The 21,385-nt window shown below is 25.3% G+C and overlaps 6 protein-coding genes across 6 annotated transcripts, besides 2 other annotated features; 3 read left to right on the top strand and 3 right to left on the bottom strand.

The window, feature by feature from the left end:
• Positions 1-1,758: 1,758 nt before the first annotated feature.
• On the bottom strand, positions 1,759-3,792 carry TA03940 (uncharacterized protein; the record flags this gene model as incomplete). The annotated part of the gene is made up of 1 exon (XM_949917.1): positions 1,759-3,792. One exon carries the CDS (start codon positions 3,790-3,792, stop codon positions 1,759-1,761), a length of 2,034 nt encoding a protein of 677 aa, XP_955010.1.
• Positions 1,903-1,971: a sequence feature (1 probable transmembrane helix predicted for TA03940 by TMHMM2.0 at aa 608-630).
• A 42-nt stretch (positions 3,793-3,834) lies between the features above and the next one.
• TA03935 (uncharacterized protein) lies at positions 3,835-5,034 on the bottom strand (the record flags this gene model as incomplete). The annotated part of the gene is made up of 7 exons (XM_949916.1): positions 3,835-3,996; positions 4,028-4,110; positions 4,141-4,199; positions 4,291-4,382; positions 4,604-4,684; positions 4,716-4,792; positions 4,899-5,034. The coding sequence occupies 7 exons, from the start codon at positions 5,032-5,034 to the stop codon at positions 3,835-3,837; spliced, it is 690 nt and encodes a 229-aa protein (XP_955009.1).
• A 1,030-nt stretch (positions 5,035-6,064) lies between these two features.
• On the top strand, positions 6,065-12,158 carry TA03925 (uncharacterized protein; the record flags this gene model as incomplete). The annotated part of the gene is made up of 11 exons (XM_949915.1): positions 6,065-6,348; positions 6,381-6,872; positions 7,494-7,985; positions 8,548-8,669; positions 8,710-8,824; positions 9,274-9,487; positions 10,450-10,532; positions 10,772-10,871; positions 10,994-11,157; positions 11,719-11,857; positions 11,964-12,158. The coding sequence occupies 11 exons, from the start codon at positions 6,065-6,067 to the stop codon at positions 12,156-12,158; spliced, it is 2,400 nt and encodes a 799-aa protein (XP_955008.1).
• A 58-nt stretch (positions 12,159-12,216) lies between these two features.
• TA03920 (uncharacterized protein) lies at positions 12,217-13,091 on the top strand (the record flags this gene model as incomplete). Its single annotated transcript, XM_949914.1, has 5 exons — positions 12,217-12,294; positions 12,390-12,454; positions 12,573-12,783; positions 12,892-12,948; positions 12,981-13,091. The coding sequence occupies 5 exons, from the start codon at positions 12,217-12,219 to the stop codon at positions 13,089-13,091; spliced, it is 522 nt and encodes a 173-aa protein (XP_955007.1).
• An 814-nt stretch (positions 13,092-13,905) lies between these two features.
• Positions 13,906-14,229, top strand: TA03915 (uncharacterized protein; the record flags this gene model as incomplete). Its single annotated transcript, XM_949913.1, has 1 exon — positions 13,906-14,229. One exon carries the CDS (start codon positions 13,906-13,908, stop codon positions 14,227-14,229), a length of 324 nt encoding a protein of 107 aa, XP_955006.1.
• Positions 14,230-14,382: 153 nt separating this feature from the next.
• Positions 14,383-20,806, bottom strand: TA03910 (uncharacterized protein; the record flags this gene model as incomplete). The annotated part of the gene is made up of 14 exons (XM_949912.1): positions 14,383-14,616; positions 14,698-14,740; positions 15,503-15,579; positions 15,612-15,754; positions 16,247-16,652; positions 17,125-17,230; positions 17,371-17,458; positions 17,546-17,559; positions 17,832-17,934; positions 18,340-18,857; positions 19,278-19,344; positions 19,446-19,581; positions 19,839-19,990; positions 20,104-20,806. 14 exons carry the CDS (start codon positions 20,804-20,806, stop codon positions 14,383-14,385), a joined length of 2,790 nt encoding a protein of 929 aa, XP_955005.1.
• Positions 20,762-20,806: a sequence feature (Signal peptide predicted for TA03910 by SignalP 2.0 HMM (Signal peptide probability 0.726, signal anchor probability 0.000) with cleavage site probability 0.649 between residues 15 and 16).
• Positions 20,807-21,385: the final 579 nt, after the last annotated feature.

Here is a 21,385-nt window from a genome sequence, read left to right as displayed (position 1 = left end):
TAGGTAAATTGAGTAGAAATTAGGTATAATTAGGTATAATTAGGTATAATTAGGTAATTAAGGCCTTTTAAGCCCATTTTAGGTAGTTAAGGGCTATTAGGTATCTAAGGGTATTTAAAGCCTATTTTAGGCTATTTAAGGGTTATTTAAGGCTACTAGGTAGTTAAGAGTAGTTAAGGGCTATTAAGAGTATTAAGGAGTAGTTAGAGGTATCTACAGGTATTTTAGCTATATAAGGTCAGTTAGGGCTATTAGGGCTATTAAGTATATTAAGTATATTATTACTTGATAATGAATATGCATAATTTTTGTGATAGAATTTGATGAAAAGGATTATTAGAATAACACCATCCAATAAACATATATACAATTCTATAAAAATAAATTATTTATATATATTTTACCCTTTAATATTATTATATTTACATAATTCATGTAAAAATATTTGACAAATTAATGAAAATTTTATTGTTAAATATTTTAATTTAAATTGACATAAATTCTAAAAACATAATTAGAGTCAAATTAATAATTAGAGTTAAATTCTAAGTAATTAGAGTCAAATTATAGAGTTAAATTCTAAATAAATTAAATTAAGAAAGAAGAAAATTCTTTAAGAAGAAAATTCTTTAAAATTAATTAAATAAATTCTAATTTTAAGTCTAAGGTAGTCTAAAGTAGTCAAGGATAGGAGTCTTAAGGAGTTAAGGATAGTAATCTGACTAGTAACTAGTAGTCTATAGTAAGCCTTAAGTAGTCTACAGTAGTCTTAAGTGGTCTTAAGTACTATAGTAAGTAGTTCTAAGTATCTTAATTACTGTATAATTAACTATAAAACAGTCTATTTAGTAGTCTTAAGTACTAATTAAGGCTAGTTAAGGAGTAGTTAAGTACTAAGTCAGTTTATATAGTAGTCTAGTACTGTACTTAAGTAGTCTTAAGTAAGTCTAGTCTAGTACACCTAGTAATAATTAATAAGTCTAGTAGTCTATAGTAGTACCAGTCACCGTAACGGTGTCTAGTCTAACAGTAGTCTGACTAGTAACTAGTAGTACTAGTGACCATAAGTAAATAATAGTCTACTACTAGTATCAGTAGTCTTAAGTACTAAATACATTAGTCCAGTAGACCTAGTAGTAATTACTAAGTCTAGTAATACTCTAAGTTTAGTAATACTCTAAGTTAGACCAACTAAGTCTTAACTACTCTTTAGACTAGTAGACTAGGTGTACTACTTAACTACTGTATTAGACTACTCTTAGTTAGCCATTAGACTACTATTACTTACTATACTTATACTAGTTAGACTCTAAAGTACTATAGACTACTGTATTACTTAAGACTACTACTGGTATTAAAGATACTAATACTAATTCTAAGTCTAAAGAGTCTAAGTCTAAAGAGTCTAAGTCTAAAGAGTCTAATACTAATTTTAAGTATAGTTCTTACTCTAATACTATCTCTAACTCTAATTATCTAGGTCTAAGTCTTATTCTAGGCTTAAGTCTAATACTAATACTGTAATTCTAAGTCTCTAAGTCTAAGAATCTAATTCTAATACTAGGTCTAAAACTATCTCTAATTCTAAGTCTAAGTGTAATTCTAATCCTAATCCTCTAACTCTAACTCTTAACTCTAACTCTCTAACCCTAACTACCTAATCCTAACTCTTCACCTAACTCTTAACTCTAACTCTAACTATCTAACTCTATCTCTATCTCTAGCACTAACTACCTAACTCCCTATCACTCTAACTACCTAACTCCCTATCACCCTATCACTTACATTTTGAAATGTTATTGGACTTGTAAATATATCCCTATTGTATAATAAAATATGTTGTAACATTTTAATATATTTAATAAAATCTTGTAAATTTAAACGTTTAAAATCGATACTATTGAATAGATAAATTTGTCCTAATAAATTCCCATTAAATATACTACCAATAAAATAAAATAAAGCATTAATAATTCTAAATGGTAAATTATTAAATATCATAACAGAAAGATTCCATGAATTTGTTATAGTATCTTTTAAATAATTTAATTCCAAATTTGGTTTTTTTCTTATTAAATATTCTATAGAATCTAATATTATTATTAATTTGACATTAACAATTATTATATCATTTAGAGATTCTATAAAATTATATAATTCTATTGTATTTTCTATTGGTAATTTTATTAATTTACTTATTAATGATATTATTATATTATATAATTTTAAATATTCTTTTATAATTTTTTTCAATCCATTGTGATCATCCTGTACTATCATCTGATCCGAAGGATCCTGTCCAATTAATATACTTACTGGATCCTGACGAGTTAGTGGATCCTGTCGAGTTACTGTACTGACTGGATCCTGTGGATCCAGAGGAGTTACAGTAACCACTGATGGATTAGAAGGATATATTTGATGGTATAAGATATTAAATTGTTGATTAGAAATTGATAAGAATTTATTTAAATTAATAATAAAAAATGATAAATAATTTGATAAATTAAATAATAAACGATTAAAATCAAGTGTAATAAATAATTCAATAGTATTAATCGAATCAATTAATGAATAAAATAATGATGTAATATTATTATTCAATTTATTATTTAATTTATTATTCAATTTATTATTTAATGTATTATTTAATGTATTATTTAATGTATTATTTAATGTATTATTTAATGTATTATTTAATGTATTATTTAATGTATTATTTAATGTAATTGATAATGTTAATATATCATAAATTGGTAAAAAAAATATATTTAACCAATTTTCTAAATTATTTTTACTCATTATTTCACCATTTCCAATTATTCTATTCATTAATTTTATTATTCTATTTTCCATTTCCATATCCATATTTTCCATATCCATATTAACCATAGTATTTTCCATATCCATATTTTCCATAGTATTTTCCATATCCATACTATCCCCCATAGTATTATTAATTGGATTAGAAAAATGGTATAGAAAAAATAGAGAAAAATTACGTTGTAAATTATTAAATAATATAAAATTCATTAATAATTCATTATCAAAATTAATATTATTAATACTATTAATAATAATATTAGAAATGGTTTCAAAAGATTCTAATAAAATTTCTATATTAAATTCATTAAATAATAAATTTTTTATTATATTTTTTGATAATATTATTTCATATTCATTATAATATGAATCTAATATACAACAAAATATATCATTTTCCATTATTAAATCAATTATATTTATTATATTTCCATTCAAATTATTAATAAAATTTTTATTCAAATTATTTTTATTAAAATTATTATTTTTATTATTTTTATTAATATTATTTTGATTTAATAAATAATAAATGTAACCTTCGATAATTATTAATAATTTACGAAAAAGTGGATATAAACGAAATGTTATATTTATATCAATTAATTTTAATTGTTTTATTATACTTTTATATTCATGATAAAATAATTTTCCCATATCGGTGTTAGTAACATAAGATTGTGTAATAGAATCCAATTGTGTAATAGAATCCACTTGAGTTGAGTCAACTTGTGAATTTGTACCATCGACTTGTGAACTAGTACCAGTTCGGTCATGTGTATTGGAATAATTATTTGGATTGAATAATGAATTAAATTTTTGTATATTTAATTGAAATGGCCATTTATTATTATCATATTTACCATCTTTAAATGATTCTTTAACATCATTTTTTAATCTATTTTCCAATTCTAATTTCAATTCATTTAATGATTCATTTGTAATATATACATATAAATTTTTATTTAACATATTAATAAAATATATAAAATTACAAGACACACACTATAAATATTAATCCACATCATCATCAGAATCATCTTGTTGGTTATTTTCCTCAGTTTCTTCTCCTTCCTCATTTTCTCCTTCATCTCCTCCATCCTCATGTTGTTCAATTTCTAATTCTTTATTTTCAAGATTAATTTCATTATTTTTCATATCAATTCCAGGTCCTTTCTAAAAATAATTGAATTGTATTAAAAATTACATTAATTAATGTTTTTTTTGTTAATTCAATTTGTGTTAATTTTTCAATTTCATTCTTTAATAATTTATCAATTTGTTTAATATCTAAAGGATTCTATTGAAACAATTAGTTACTCTGATTTGTTAGATTAAATTGTGTAATATTTTCAGATTCTAATGATAATTTCCTTAACCTAAATTTTTAATTAATTTAAAAAATATTAATTTATTTAATTAATTTATTTATTTATTTGATTAATTTGATTAATTTAATTATTTTTTTACTTTTCGAATAATTCTTTACGTTTATTTTCTAATTTTTTTATTTTTGATTTTATTACTTTTTCTGATATTTTTACTTCATCAATATTTAATATCTATAAAATTAATATACTAATTACAAGTGTATACTCGTAATAACAAGTGTATACTCGTAATAACAAGTATAAACTCATTTAGTATACTCTTAATAGTTAGTATACTCATTAGTATACTCTTAATAATTAGTATAAACTCATTAGTATACTCTTAATAATTAGTATACTCATTAGTATATAAGTAATATTAATATATAGTATAATGTGTTAGAGAATTTTACGTGTAATGGATCATTTGACATATCTTTAGTAATAATTTCTAGGCCGGAATCTTTTAAGAATTTTTCTACTTCAGTATCAATCTAAAAAATTATTATTTAATAATTAAATTACTTTAATTTGTTCTTTTGGTAATATTAGTGGTGGTTCCAAATATATTACAGGTGCTTCCATATTCTTTATTGTATTCTCTAAATATTAATATAGTAAAGATGTTAAGGGAAGGGAGTTAAGGGAGAGTTAGGGAATGGGATTAGGAGAACGTTAGGAGAAGGGTTAGAGGGGGAGAAAAAATACCGTTGTATAGGATTGTATGATTAGTTTGATTGGAGAATAAATTATTTAATTGACCAAATTTGTATAATTGATCTTTTAATTCATTATTTATATAATCTTGATTATTCAATATCATATCAACTTTTTCTATACACATTAATTAGTAAAGGGGTAGTTAAAGGGTTAAGGGGTAAATAAAGGTAAAATAAGGGTAATTTAGAGTAGTTAAGAGGTAGTTAAGGGATAAATAAGGGTAATTATGGGCTATTTAGATATATAAGGGTTATTTTAGGCCTATTAAGTAGTTAAGGGTTATTTAGGTAATAAAGGGTTATTTTAGAGGTATAAGGAGTATTTTAAGTATCTAAGGCTAATTCTCTAATTTTAAGGCTACTAAGCCTATTTAAGCCATTTTAGGTAATTGAGGCTTATTTTAGGCTTATTAAGTAGTTAAGGCTTATTTTAGGCTTATTAAGTAGTTAAGGCTTATTTTAGGCTTATTAAGTAGTTAAGGCTTATTTTAGGCTTATTAAGTAGTTAAGTCTAATTTTAGGGGTATTAGGTATTTTAGAGTATCTAAGGCTATTAAGCCTAATTTAGACTAATTTGAGCCATTTTAGGTACTCTATGGCTATTATACCTAATTTAAGCGTACTAACTACTTAAGGCCTATTTAGACTATTTAAGGCTAGATTAGGTATATAAGGGTAGTTAAGGGTAATTAAGGTATTAGAGCTATCTAGAAGTAGTTAAGGCCTATTAAAGCCTTATTAGCCATTTAAGGCTTATTTTAGGCTTATTTAGGCCTATTAGGTAGTTAAGGCTATTTCAGCCTATTTTATGCTTATTAACTATTTAAGCCTTATTTTAGGCTTATTATCTATTTAAGTATTACTGAATTGTTCAGGTGTTAGTGCTTCAGGAATTTTATCAACATCAGAAATTATAAATTTAAAAAAATATATAAAAATAATATTAAAAATTAAATTATTAAACATTATTAAATTATTAATTAATAAACAATAATTAATTAATTAAAAAATTGTAAATATAATTGAAAAATTATTAAATGTGTAAATTATAGTGATAACTTGGGATAAATAAATATATATTTAGAATCTTTAAATATTTTTATTCAAATGTTACTTTACTTTAAAAAATTGTTATATTTAAATATTAATATTTAAATGTTTTTTTTAATAATAAAATTTAATAATTTTTTTATAAATTTTTTATATATTAATTTTTGTTTTTCAATTTTTATTAAAAAATTTTCTAATACAAATTATAAATTTATTAATAATAATTTTCCAAATAATAATTTTTCATACAATATATCCAATCCACTGAACAATCAACAGAATCTACTGGACAATCAACAGTTCAATACACAGAACCAACAACACTTCAATACACAGCTAAATTCAGAACTTAATATACTGAACAACAAATTGATTAATGAATATAAAAGGTAAAAAAAAATATATTTAGATTAATTTATAGTGAAAATATAATTGATAGAAGAAATTTTAAAATAAAAAGTGAAATATTAAAAGAATTGTTTGAAGAATGGGTTAATAAATATTCAGATGAATTAGTACCATTTGGTAAACCAAAAACTGATATAGAATTTATATATGAAATTAATACTAATAAATTATTCTATACAATTTCTAATTTAAAATATTATTTCAATATTATTTTTATTCCAAAATCAACGGATACTAGTGAAACTAGTGATGTAACTGATGTGAGTGATCTGAGTCAACCTAGTCAACCTAGTCAACCTAGTCAACCTAGTCAACCTAGTCAACCTACTCAGCCTACTCAAGAAATATTGGAGGATGTATTGGGATCAGAAATAATAATTATGAATGGTACAAGTACAAAAATATTAAATGGAATTTATGGTGAAGAAATTAAAAATAAATTAATTTCTTCATTAAATATTTTTATTAATTCTTTTCAAAATGATATTAACAATTTTTTATTAATGTACGTTACGGTGCTTGGTCACACAGCTCCCAATCCACTACTAAACCTCTAATTATTCTAGTTACAGTATTCTTAAGTAGTCTAATGTAGTCTAAGTACAGTAATTAAGGGTTAATTAGGTATTTTAAGGGTTAATTAGGTATTCTAGAGGTTAATTAGGTATTTTAAGGGTTATTAACGCATATTTAAGGGCTATTAGGTAGTTAAGAGCTTTTTAGCTATATAAGGCTTATTAGGTAGTTAAGGGCTATCTAAAGGTATTTGGGAGTACTAGAGCCTTTTAAGCCTATTTAGCTACATTAGGGCTTATTTAGGTACTTAAGGCTATTTAACGTATATTAGGTACTTAAGGCTATTTAACGTATATTAGGTACTTAAGACTATTTAAGGTATATTAGGTACTTAAGGCTATTTAACGTATATTAGGTACTTAAGACTATTTAAGGTATATTAGGTACTTAAGACTATTTAAGGTATATTAGGTAATTAAGACTATTTAACCCCTAGTTAAGGTCTAATTAAGACTAGTTAACCCCTAATTAACGTCTAATTAAGACTATTTAACCCCTAATTAAGGTCTATTTAGTCAGTTATGAATATTTGTGATTAAGAATATTGTAGGAGTAAGAATAGAAAAGTATTTGATTGTTCTGGATCTGATACAATTTTATCATCGGAAGATATTAAACAATTTCTTAATTATCATAATTCTATTGAACAAATTATTAATCATAATAATTTTTCCACTACCGGAAAGGGAGCTAATGACACTTTTAGTACCATGGGAAAGGGAGCTAATTTTACAGCTATGGAGTGTACCTCCGGAAAGGGAGCTAATTCTATGGGTATAAAGTGTACTATGGGAAAGAGTACTAATAAGGATACTGAGGATAATAATAAGGAAGCCCCTTTCGGGGCTAGTACTACTACTAAGGAAGATCCTTTAGGGGCTGGCCGTGGTACTGACACCGTAACGGAAGACAAAATAATTGAAATATTTAATTCATTAGAAAAAATAAATAAAAAAGAACCAAAAGAACAAATTAAAGATATTATTAATAATTTAAAAAAAAATCTTAATTTAACTAATTATCAATTAAATGAACTTTTCAAGTACGTTACCCCGTTACGGTGCTTGCTCCAACGGACAGTACTCCCTTAGTTATCCCTTAAAGGGGTTCTCTAACCCCAAAAGGGGCTTCTTAACCCCAAAAGGGGCTTCTTAATCCCAAAAGGGGTCCTAATTATATAGTTATAACCCTTACTTGGATTAGTCAGTAGTTAGTTACTTAGTTATAGTATTTACGGTACTGCTTGACCAAGCACCGTAACGGAGTTATACACCCCCTCCGGAGCTTCTTAATCCCAAAAGCGACTTCTAATTATATACCTCTAGTAATTAGTTATATGCTTAAGAGTATTAGTTATATTACTGGAACCCTTAAATACCCTTAGTTATACTCTTATAGAGTTATTTAGCCCCCAAAGGGGTTCCCTAACCCCTAACAGGGGTAGTTAGATATACCTTTAGGTAGTTAAATATATTTTTATGTAGTTAGTTATACTTAGTTATAGTATTTACTGTAGTTAGTTATACCCCTTACGGGGATTAGTCAGTACTTAGCTATAGTATTTACGGTACTGCTTGACCAAGCACCGTAACAGAATTATATAGTCAATGTGAAAAAAGAGTAAATAAAGAAATTGAACAATTAAATTATCAAATGGATAATCAATTAAATAATCAAATAGAACAAGATATGATTAAAATTGATCCAATTAAAGTTGAACCAATTGGTAAATCTCATAGACTAATTACTTATAATTCTGTGTTTAGATGTTGAAGATCCATTTGATATAATAATGAAACCAGAAAATATGGAAAATTCATTATTAGTTAAGAAATATTATTCTATAACTAAATCACAACAATTAAAATTAAAAAATCGTTGGTATAAAAATGTTTGTCCCCCAAAAAAATAATTAATTAAATTAAATTAACTCTTAAAAATTACTTTAAAATTACTTTTTAATTATTTTTTAATTATTTTTTAATTAAATTGAGAAAATTATTTTTAGAGAAGAAAATTCCTTTTTCTACTTGATGAATTATTTAATTCCAATATTGATTTATTAACAACTATATTCAATAATTATAAGTATACTAACAGTATATAATAGTATATAGTAGTATATAATAATTAGTAGTTACGAGTTAACAAATTTAATAGTTACGAGTTAACAAATTTAATAGTTACGAGTTAACAAATTTAATAGTTACGAGTTAACAAATCTAATAGTTACGAGTTAACAAATTTAATAGTTACGAGTTAACAATAGTCTAATACAGTAGTTATCTATATAGTAATAATGGTGATGGGTGTAGAGAATTATTAATTAGTGAAGATTATATAACAATAATGAAGAGTTATTTGATGTTAAATGGTATAAGAAATGAATTGGAAAGAGAAAGATTAAATTATTTAAATGAATTTGTATTGGAATTATATAAAGAAATTGAGAAACGTACGATTCAAGATGAACAATATCAACTTGCCAAAATCAATCAAATTATACAATGGTCCATTAATAATTTCAATCAACTCAATGAACTTGTAAGTTTCTTATATACTAAATCCCGAAAGGGGTTCCTTAGTTATGTACTTAAAGGGGTTACTTAGTCTTAGGGTTACTTAATCCCCTAAGGGGGTTACTTAGTCTGGGGGTTACTTAGTTATATAAACGCTGAAGGGGACTTCTATTTAGTTATATAGCCCTTAAGGGAGTTAGTTATATACTTAAGGGTAGTTCTGAAGGGGTTTCTTAATCCCTAACAAGGGTTCTTATATAGTCTACTGGAGTAATTAGTTCCTTAGATATAGCCTTTAAAGGGTATTTATATAGCCTTAGAGGGAGTTAATTATAGCCCCGAAAGGGGCTTATGGTTAGTTATATAGTCTTAAGGGGTACTTTGTACTATGGGTTCCTTAGTCTTGTGGGCTTCTTGGTCCCTCAGGGGGATTAGTTAGCTCTACAGTAGTTATACCCTTAAGGGTAGTACCTTTAGTTAGACCCTTACTGGGTTAGTTAGTTCCTTAGCTATTTATTCTGCTTGACCAAGCACCGTAACGGAGTTATACCCTTAAGAGTAGTACCTTAGGAAGTCTATAGTTAATTATATAGCCTCTATTGGACTCCTTAGTTCCTTAGGGACTACTGTAGTAGTCTATAGTTAGTTTTAGCCTGAGGGATAATTAGTCCGTTACGGTGTTCTGGTCCACAGATACAAATACCAATAGCCCCGAAGGGGCTTCTAATTATCCCCTACGGGGGTACTTAGTTATCCTAGTTATATACTATAGTTAGACCCCTTTGTGGTTCCTTATTCCTTAGGAGTATTTTATACCCTTAAGGATTCTTTAGTTATATAATCTCAAGAGTCGTTAGCCTCTTAAGGGTTACCTTAGTTAGTTAGCTCCCTTTCCCGGGGTCCTTAGTTAGTTATATACCCCTTACAGGGTGTAGATAGTTACCGCTTGACCAAGCACCGTAACGTAGCACCGTAATGAAACTTTAGATAATGAAGAATAAACATTTATATGATGAAAATTTCATGACATATATTAAATTATTAATTTCTAAAGAATTAAAAAATATCAAGTAATCTCACACAATACTCTATACTACTCTATACTAACTACTCTATACTAACCTATACTAACACTCTAGACAAATACTCTAGCTAATACTCATAATACTCTAACTAACTAATACTCTAGCTAGTGTCATAGCTAATACTCTATTACCTAATATACCTAATATACCTAGAATACCTACTAGTACTACTGTAGTACTACTTAATACTCTATACTAATACTCTAATATTAATGGTATTTTAGTAAAGAAGAAATGAATAGACCAGAAAAATATCCTTGGTTATCTATATTAACAATTATAGAATTAGCAATCAAATCATTATTACAAAATGAAATTGAATATGTAATTCCTCACTCACTTACTCAGTTAATTAGAATTTTCTCCGCTAATCTCTACTCACTAACTCACTCAATCTTTACTCACTCACTCATTTACTTACTCAATCTCCACTCACTAACTCATAGGAAATGTATTTGATAACGAATATAATATATCAAAAGATACCAAAAGTAAGAAAATATATGTTAGAATTTATTTTGGCTACTATCCCAAGATCTGATTGGAAATTCTTTAAACATTTAATTCAATCCATAACACAATCATTAAATAATATACCATTACATGAACGGTATCAATCAATTTTAGTATAAATTAATGGAATTTAGTTGGTTAAATTAGTAGATTAGTTAGTAGATTAGTAGTTAAGTACAGTAGTCTTAGGTAGTTAAATTTAGTAGTTAACGAGTAGGTAAGTAGGTACTTAAGGGTATTTTAGGTAGTTAAGGCTAATTTAGGTATATAAGGGGTTAGTAGGTAGTTAAGGGCTATTAGGTAGTTAAGTAGTTATTTATGTATTTAAGGCAGTTAAGGCCTTTTAAGCCTTATTAGGTACTCTTAGCCTATTTTAACTAGTTAAGTACTATTTTAACTAGTTAAGTACTATTTTAACTATTTAAGTACTATTAAGTAGTTAAGGGCTATTAAGTAGTTAACAGTAATCTAAGGCTATTTAAGGGCTATTAAGCCTTATTAGGTAGCCTTAGCCTATTTTAAGCCTATTAACTACTTAAGTACTATTTTACTTATTTAAGTACTATTTTAGGTAGTTAGGGCTATTTTAGGTAGTTAAGGGGTCTTAGGTAGTTAAATTTAGTAGATTAGTTGGTAGATTGGTGTGATAATTTAGTAGTGATGAGATGAAAGGATTACCGGAATGGATAACAGAAGCATGTTATCAATTAAAAAATGATATAGAAAATATGATACCAGATTGGATAATTAATGAATTATTATCAGATAATGATAAATTATTAATGGAATATAATAATGTAATAAAAAATAAATAAAATTAAAAAAAAATTAATTAATTAATTAATTTAGATAATTTTAATTTTTTTAGAATTTAATTATTATTTGATTAATTTTTTGTTTTAGAATTTAAGATCACCAATTTTTAAATTACAACTTGAAAATATTAATCAATTAAATAATCAATTAAATAATCAATTAAATAATCAACTGGAAGAAAATTTGGAAGAAAATTTGGAAGAAAATTTGGAAGAAAAATTGGGAGAAGAAAAATTGGAAGATAATTTATTGGAAAAAAATAATTTTATTAAAATTTATTAAACAAATTTAAATAATATTTTTTAAAATAATTTTTTTATTAAATAATATTTTTTTTTTGATGTTAAATTTAAGATATTATTCTATAAATTGTATTAAATGTAATAATATAATTAATATAAATAAATTTTTTTGTAATGTAATTTTTAAATAAAATTAATTAAATAAATAATTTTAAATAATTTTATTAATTAATTAATTTTAATTTAATTTAATTTTAATTATTTTTTTTAGAAATGTAATTGGCCATTGGATAATAAAATATTAAATAATATAAATTTATATAAAATATTTCAAATGTAAAATTTTTAAAAAATAAAATTTTAAATTTAAATTAAATTAAATTTTTTTATAATTAATTTTAATTATTTTTTTATAATTAAATTTTATTTTAGTAAATTAATTATTTTTTTTTAGTAAAGAAGAATATAATATTGATAAAGAAAATTTGAAAAATATATATTTGAATTATCAAAATATATTACATCCAGATCATAATTATGGAAAAAGTAAAGAAGAATTAAATATAATAACAATAAATTCAAGTTTAATAAATAAATATTATAATATCTTAATTGATGATAAAAAAAGAACTGAATATCTTTTTAAAATTAAATATACCAATCATGTAAATTTTTTTTTCTCCTAAACTAAATTTTTAGAATTAATTAATTTTAATTTAATTAGAAATTTAATTTTAATTTTTAATTTTAATTAATTAATTTGTTTTTTTTAGAATTTTGATGAAGAAATAGAAAAAATAAAAAATAATGAATTAGAAACTATAATGGAAGTAATAATAAATAATAATAAATTAATTTTTAGTTATATGAAAATATAGAAAAAAAAGAAACAAAAGAAGAAATAATAAATAAAATAAATCAATCAATAGAATTAATTAATAAATCATTTCAAATTAATGTTAATAAAATATAATTTTAGATTAATTTAGATTAATTTTAGATTAATTATTTAATTGGATTTGATTTAATTTAGATTAATTTGATTTATTATTTAGGATCCAAATTCGATAATAAAAAATTATATTACATTATCATTTTATAAATCAATTTATGATAAATTAATTTAATCAAATAAAAAAAATAATTTAATTTTAATTTAATTTAATTTAAAAAAAATTAATTTAATAATAAAATTTGTATTATTGTGCAAATTAATATTTAATTTATAAATTATTTAAATGTAATATATAAATTTGTTTTTTAAAAAATTATATTTAATGAATTTTGTATAATTGATCTTACAAAATTTTTTTACAAATTATTATAATTTAATTTTTTAAAATAATTTTTTTTATTTGATAAAATATTGTAAAATTGATATAATAATTGAAAATATTAAAAAAAAGGTAAAAAAAAATATATATATACTTAATTCCAGTTAATTATAGGCTACTTAGGTATTTTAGGTTTATTAGGTATTTAAGTATAGTTATAGGCTATTTTAGGTTTATTAGGTAGTTAAGTATAATTATAGGCTATTTTAGGTTATTATAGGCTATTTTAGGTTATTAGGTAGTTAAGTATAATTATAGGCTATTATAGGTTACTTAGGTATTTAAGTATAGTTATAGGCTTCTTAGAGTAGTTAAGTATAGTTATAGGCTATTATGGGCTATTTTAGGCATATTATATATTTAAGGCTATTTTAGGTTATTAGGTAGTCTAGTACAGTAGTTCTTAAGTAGTCTTAGAAGTAGTTAAAGATAATTTTGAATAATTATGTTTAGATGAATAAATGTTTAAGAATATTTATTGGAAAATATTTTTATTCCACTTTTAAATATATTCCAATGATTTCTTTTAATAATACATCCGTTACGGTGCTTGCTCCCACGGGTACAGGTACTGAGGGAACTGGACCTGAGGTTAGTAGTAATAGTATTACAGGTACTAAGGATACTGGTACTGTTGGAGCAAGCACCGTTACTGAGGGAAAGAGATCAAAGGATATAGTTATATTAGATGATTATTATAAATCACCATATAAATTATGGTATAGAAATATAAAAGATGATGAAATTAATATTATAAATCATGGAATTAATGATTAATTTTTTTTAATTAATTTATATATTAAAATTATTTTTAAAAATTAATTAAAATAGAAAAAATTATTAAATTTATAGAAAAATTATTTAAAATTAAAAAAAAATTAAAAAAAATTATTATTTATTTAAAAAAATTTTAAAAAAATTATTATTTATTTAATCTAATGAATGTAATTGATTTGATGTATTGAGATAATTAATTTGTTTATTGAAATAAGCAAATTTTTCACAATTTTTTTCTTCATTTGTTAATTCTTTACCTTGAATCATAAAATCATATAATAATTCTTCTAATTCATAAACATTTAATGGATTTATTAAATGTCGTTCCATTAATCTTTTATATACCAAATCTACATCTATTGGTGACCATATCTTCATATCTTCATCCTAACAAAATTAAATAAAATAAAATTTAATTTTAATTTAAATAATTTAATTTAATTAATTAATTTAGTTTAGTTTGATTACGAATTGTTTAATATTCATTGCTTTTTTAATACTTTCTTCACGTCTAGAAATTTTTTTAAAAACATATATAAAGTAATTAAGGGGTAAATAAGGGTAATTAAGGGGTAAAATAAGCCTAGTTAAGAGGTAATTAAGAGGTATCTAATAAGGAAAAATTAAAGGTAAATTAAAGGCATATTAGAGGTAACTAAGGCTAGATAAGGGGTAAAATAGGAGATAATTAAGGAATAAATAAGAGTCTAGTAAGGGGTAAAAAAGAGTAAAATAAGCCTAGTTAGGGGTAATTTAGAGCTAATTAAGCCTTTAAATAACAGAAAATTAAGAGCCTGTGAAGGCTAGTTAAGGAATAAATAAGGGTAATTAACTACTAAAGTAAGGGTAAAATAAAGGCAAGTAAGGGCCTAGTAAGACTAATTAAGAGGCTAAATAAGGGATAAATTAGAGGCTAAATAAGGGACTAGTATGACGAATTAAAGTCTAATTTAGAGCTAAATATAGGTAAAATAAGTCTAGTAAAGGTAAAATAAGGGTAAAATAAGAGTCTAGTAATGCTAGTTAAGGAGTAATTTAACTAAATTAAAGGCACTAATTACACTAGATACTAATTACACTAGATAAGGAGCTAATTAAGGGCTAAATAAGGGCCCGTTTAGACTAATTGAAGAGCTAATTGAGGCCATTAGTTAGACTAATTTAGAGGTAAATAAGCCACTAATTACACTAGTTAAGGAGCAAAATAACTGAATTAAAGGCTAATTTAGAGCTAAATAAGGGTAATTAGACTAATTAGGAGTTTAAATTTTACTGTTTAATAATATTATATTGTGCTTCTTTATCATTATAAAAATTATAAATAGCTTCAGTTGTTGGTCCAACATATATCTAAAAATTAATTAATAAATTTTTGATGTAACTTTTCCTGATTTCCAATAGAAATGAAAATCTGATGTATCATCAGATTTAATTTCTTCTTCTGTCTTATTTATTAATGTTATATTTTCTATTTTCATTGTATCCCAACAAAATAATTTACTTTCTTTTAATGCAAAATATTCTCCTAAACCACGTTACGGTGTTACGTTACGGTGCTTGGTCAAGCAGTACCCCCGTAGGGGGTCTATATAACTAACTACTGACTAGGCCCCGGAGGGGCTAAATAACTAAAAGACTCTCTTAACTATATAACTAACTCCCTAAGTACTCCCCTTAAGTATATAACTACTGTAGAGCTAACTCTCTTAGAGGTACCTAACTAACTACCCTAATAACTAACTAACTAAAGTACTCCTTGAAAGGGAGCTAAATATACACTTTTACTACTCTTGGAAAGAGAGCTAATTTTACAGCCATAGAGTGTACTCCGGGAAAGGGAGCTAATTCTATGGGTATGAAGTGTAATAGGGAAAGAGAGCTAAATAACTGTATAACTAGGTACTAAGGGTATATAACTGTATAGCTAAGGGAGCCCCTTTCAGGGGTTAAGAAGCCCCTTTGGGGCTAAATAAGTAGTGATATCGGAGCTGCTGGAGCAAGCACCGTAACGGGATACCTGGTAAATGTTCATTAGTACGTTCAATCCAACAACGATAATTAGCCCAATTAGAATCATTTGGTTTATCTAAAAGACCAAAAATCCGTTTAATATGTATTAATTCATCTTTTTTATTATGAAGATAGAATAATTTGTCAAAGGAAGGTATGTGATCCATTGACCAATGTGAACCACCACTCCAAATTGGTAATAAACCATTTTTCATAATATCATTTTGTGAAACTGGAACTTCAAACTCATCAATTTTTGTTAAAAATTGTGGTCCGCCCATTGTCACAGCACGATATCGTAAAAATATCTCATGAATATCATCTTCAAGTTCTTTAGTCACGGGATAATTCAATGATGATATTGTTTCATATAATTGACCAATACTACGTGGTCCAATTATACTACTACATATCTATAATTTACATTAATTTCTGTTAAGGTGATTGGTCACACAGTAGTAGGTAGTTAAGGGTATTAGGAGTAGTTATAAGTAGTTAAGAGTAATTAACAGTAGTCTAAGGTAGTTGAGGGGTATCTAGGGATATTAAGGGGCATCTAAGGGTATTTTAAGGGTATATAAGGGGTACTAGGTAATTAAGGGTATCTAAGTAGTTAAGGCTAATTTAAGGCCTTTTAAGGCTATTTGGAGTATTTAGGCTATTTTAAGGCTATATAAGGCTTATGAGGTATTTAAGGCTATTTATAGTATATAAGGGCTATCAAGGAATCTAAGGCTATTTAGGGGTAATTAGCCTATCTAAGGCTATTAAGGCTATTAACTAATTAAGGCCTATTTTATACTATCTAAGGCTACTTAAGGCTAATTTAAGGCTTATTAGAGGTATCTAAGGCTATCTAGGGTATCTTATGGTATTAGTAGATACAAATGGTCTTGAGAAAGTATATGAATGTGCTAATTGTGATAATGTTAATCCATATGTTCTTGCTAATTTCATATATTCTCCTGTTACATGTTGACACCAAACTGTTCTATATACCATTTTAGTGCGTAACGGTGTGTAGATGTGTGTGTAAATAGTGTGTGTAAAATGTGTAAGTATAATTAGTGTGTGTAAATATGTGTAAGTATAATTAGTGTGTGTAAAATGTGTAAATATGTGTGTTTGTACCGATGTGTATGATAAGTTTGTGGAAATAAATTACATCTTGAATTGGATGGACCATAACTTAAGTGTCCATAATCTTCAGGAAACTCATCTAAACAATACAAATTACTTTAAAAAATACAATTTTCTGGTAATACATATTCATAAAAATTCGTTACTTCACTTATTTTATCCGCACCAAGTGGATTTATACTATACAATTATCAAAATAATATAACTAGTAGGAGTACTCTAAAGTACCTACAGTAACTAGTAGTAGGAGTACTCTAAGATACCTCTTACATAGGTAGGTAACTAGTAGTAGGAGTACTCTAAGATAGGTAACTAGTAGTAGGAGTACTCTAAGATAGGTAACTAGTAGTAGGAGTACCCTAAGATACCTCTTATATACCTAGGTAACTCCTTAACTACTCTTAAATAGTGGTTAAATACTGTTTAAATAGTGTTATGTATATGTTGGATACCGTTCTGGATCGAGATATTTACCAGTTAATATACCACCAGCTAATGTACCATATGCTATTATAGGACAATTAAAATTTTCTTTTAAACTTGCTTCTACTATTCCTATAAATCCGTTACGGTGCTACGTTACGGTGCTTGGTCAAACGGTACCCCGTAAGAGGATATAACTAACTAATCCCCCGGAAGGGGTTCTATATAACTCCCCTAAGGGGACCTAATCCCCGTAACTAACTAGACTATGGGAAAGGGAGCTAAATATACACTTTAACTAACTACTGTAACTAACTAAACCCTAGGAAAGGGAGCTAATTTTACAGCCATGGAGTGTACTCCGGGAAAGGGAGCTAAAAAACTGTATAACTAAGGTATATAATTAAGTACAGTATATAACTGTATAACTAAAGTACCCCTTTGAGGGGTATATAGCTAAGCCCCTTCGGGGGTAAGGAACCCCTTTTGGGGCTGGTGGGTGGCCGTGGACCTGACCCCGTAACGGGAAAACTATACCATTAGATTCAAGTTCATTACGATGTAAAAGATTATATAAAGTTTGTATACAAGATAATTTGAATTTACGATTAGGATGTGTTTTCATACGATAAATACCCCAAACAGTTTCATTAGAAAGTCCAACACTTTTTATTTTACCCTTTAAATATAATTCATTCAATATTTCTATTTGCTCATCCAAATTATCCAATCCAACAATACATTCATTACAATTCGGTATATTATTCATATCATACCGTTGTATTCCAGTAGATCCCGGAGTAGATTGAGGAGTAGATTCTGTGGATCCCGTGGATCCAGGAGTAGATTGAGTAGTAGTATTAGTGGATTGAGGAGATGATATTGTAGAACTAGATTTGGTATTGGTATGAGTAAATTCATGTGACCAACAATAAGTATCTTCACCCAAATGTGATAATGGTATATAACGATATGGATATACAAATGATAATATATCCAAATAATCAATATTTAAATTTAATAATAAATTATCAACAACTTTTTCAATTATTTTACTATAACAGCGTTACGGTGCTACGTTACGGTGCTTGGTCAAACGGTACCCCCGAAGGGGGTCCTATATAACTAACTAACTACCTAAAGGTATAAATAACTAGTCCCTAGAGGTATATAACTAACACCCTAAGGTACTACCAGTAAGGGTATAATTACTAACATAAGTAACTACCAGTAAATAAATGAGTAACTAAAGTACCCCCTGGAAAGGGAGCTAATTCTACAGCTATAGAGTGTACTTCCCGAAAGGGAGCTAACTACGGGTATGGAGTGTACTAGTATTATAGGTATATAACTAAGTACTATAGGTATATAGTTAAGGGTATAAGGGGACCCCCGGAGGGGGATATAGCTAAGAGAACCCCTTAGGGGTTAAGTACTCCTTTAGGGTATAAATATATATTAAGTAATATTATTACATGTTTGGTGGTTCATGTATATCATTACGAACCCATGAAAGATAACGTCCAGAAGATTTATATTTACCTAAAAAAAATAATTTACACTATAAAAAATAAATTTCTCAATAAAGAAAATTTTTTCCTCAATAATAATAATTTTCTAATTAATTAAAATTATTAAGGAACCTAAATTATTAGATGAAATACGTGCTGATAAGATAATATTATTATGTCCAACACGTTTAATAAATTCTTTTATTGTTTTATGATGTAATTTATAACTTTTTGGTTCATATGGATATGGATCATATTCACATATATCCTATACAATTTTTCACAATATATTATACTCTAATACCTCTTAACTACTCTAGACTACTTAGACTACTCCTAAATAGCCTTAAGTACCTAATAGGCCTTAATAGCCTTAAGTACCTAAAATACCCTTATATACCTACTAACCCTTAACTACCTAAGGGTACCTACTTAACTAATTATAGACTACATCTACTACTAATTACTCTACTTAAGACTATTTAACTACTTAAGACTAATTATTAGAGAGAAAATTTTGTTTACATAAAAATTGATTCCAAAACGTTTAAATGCTGTTTCCATAATATCAATAGAATGTTCAGGATCAATAAGTTCAGGATTATCATACATTGATGTACCAATACATAATTGACTTATTAACATATCCGTTTCACCTAATCTTCTATATAACATTCCTAATCATACAATTAATCTTAATTCTAGTTAATTCTAGATAATTCTAGATAATTCTAGATAATTCTAGATAATTCTAGATAATTTTGGTTAATTTTTAATTTTTTTGGGTTACCATCAATAAAATCATTAGTTTTTAAAATTTTTTCAGATTTAAAATTATTTTTATTATTTATTAATTTTAAATTATTATATAATATTGTTTTTTTCTCCGTAACGGTGTCTGTGTCACGGCAACCAATACCAATAGCCCCGAAAGGGGATTCCTTAATATCCTTAATATCCTTAGTACACTCCATGGCTGTAAAATTAGCTCCCTTTCCCGTACCATTAAAAGTGTCATTTGCTCCCTTTCCTGTAGTATCAAAAGTGTCATTTGCTCCCTTTCCGGGAGTACTAAAAGTGTCATTAGCTCCCTTTCCCATGGTAGTACTAAAAGTGTCATTTGCTCTCTTTCCCATGGTAGTACTATCATTTACACATTTAGTAATAGAATCATTGGAATAAATTTTATTATTAATATATTGTTGTATATTATATAATATAGAATTAATATTTGATTTTCCAAGATTTTTTAATATATTTTTTTTCTTATTAGAATTAATTAATTTATCTTTATCCTCTTTAATATTATTTTCTATAGACAATTTAATATTATCCTTAGACAATTTTATATCTTTATCTGTAGACAATTTTATATCAAATAGTAATTTATTATCAAATTTTATAAATTTATTGTCAAATGGTAAATTATTATTAAATTTTAATTTATATGAAAATATTCTTAATATTATTAATATTATTATTATTAATATCATATTAATAATAATTATTGACAAATAAAGAAAATTTTATAAAATTGTGTAAAATTGTGTAAGATTGTGTAAGATTCTGTGGATTGTATAATATTGTGTAAGATTCTGTGGATTGTATAATATTGTGTAAGATTCTGTGGATTGTGTAAGATTCTATAAAATTGTGTTAAATAAATAAATATATTTTAAAAAATGTATAAATTAATAAATTTAAGTAAAATATTAAGAAATAAAAAATTAATTGGAAAACATAAATATCAACCAATTTTATCTGTTGAAACTTTAATATACTCATCAATTAATAATAGTACTAAATTTCTTAATTTTAATTAATTTTAATTAGAGATAAAATTTTTTTTAAAATTAATTTATTAATTAAAATTTAATTAATTTTTTTAAATTAATTTATTATTTTAGAAATAAGTTATAGAGGATATTTATTAGAAGATTTAATTAAAAAAAAAGATTTTTTACAAGTTTTTTATTTATTATTATATTCACAATTTCCTACAACAAATCAATTTCTACAATTTATTAATAATATTAATAAAGGATTTATTAATTCTAATTATATAAAATTAA

Source organism: Theileria annulata, chromosome 3 (genome assembly GCF_000003225.4).
Source record: "Theileria annulata chromosome 3, complete sequence, *** SEQUENCING IN PROGRESS ***".
In the NCBI taxonomy this organism is placed as follows: domain Eukaryota; phylum Apicomplexa; class Aconoidasida; order Piroplasmida; family Theileriidae; genus Theileria; species Theileria annulata.
This window is presented reverse-complemented; position numbering and strand designations above follow the sequence as displayed.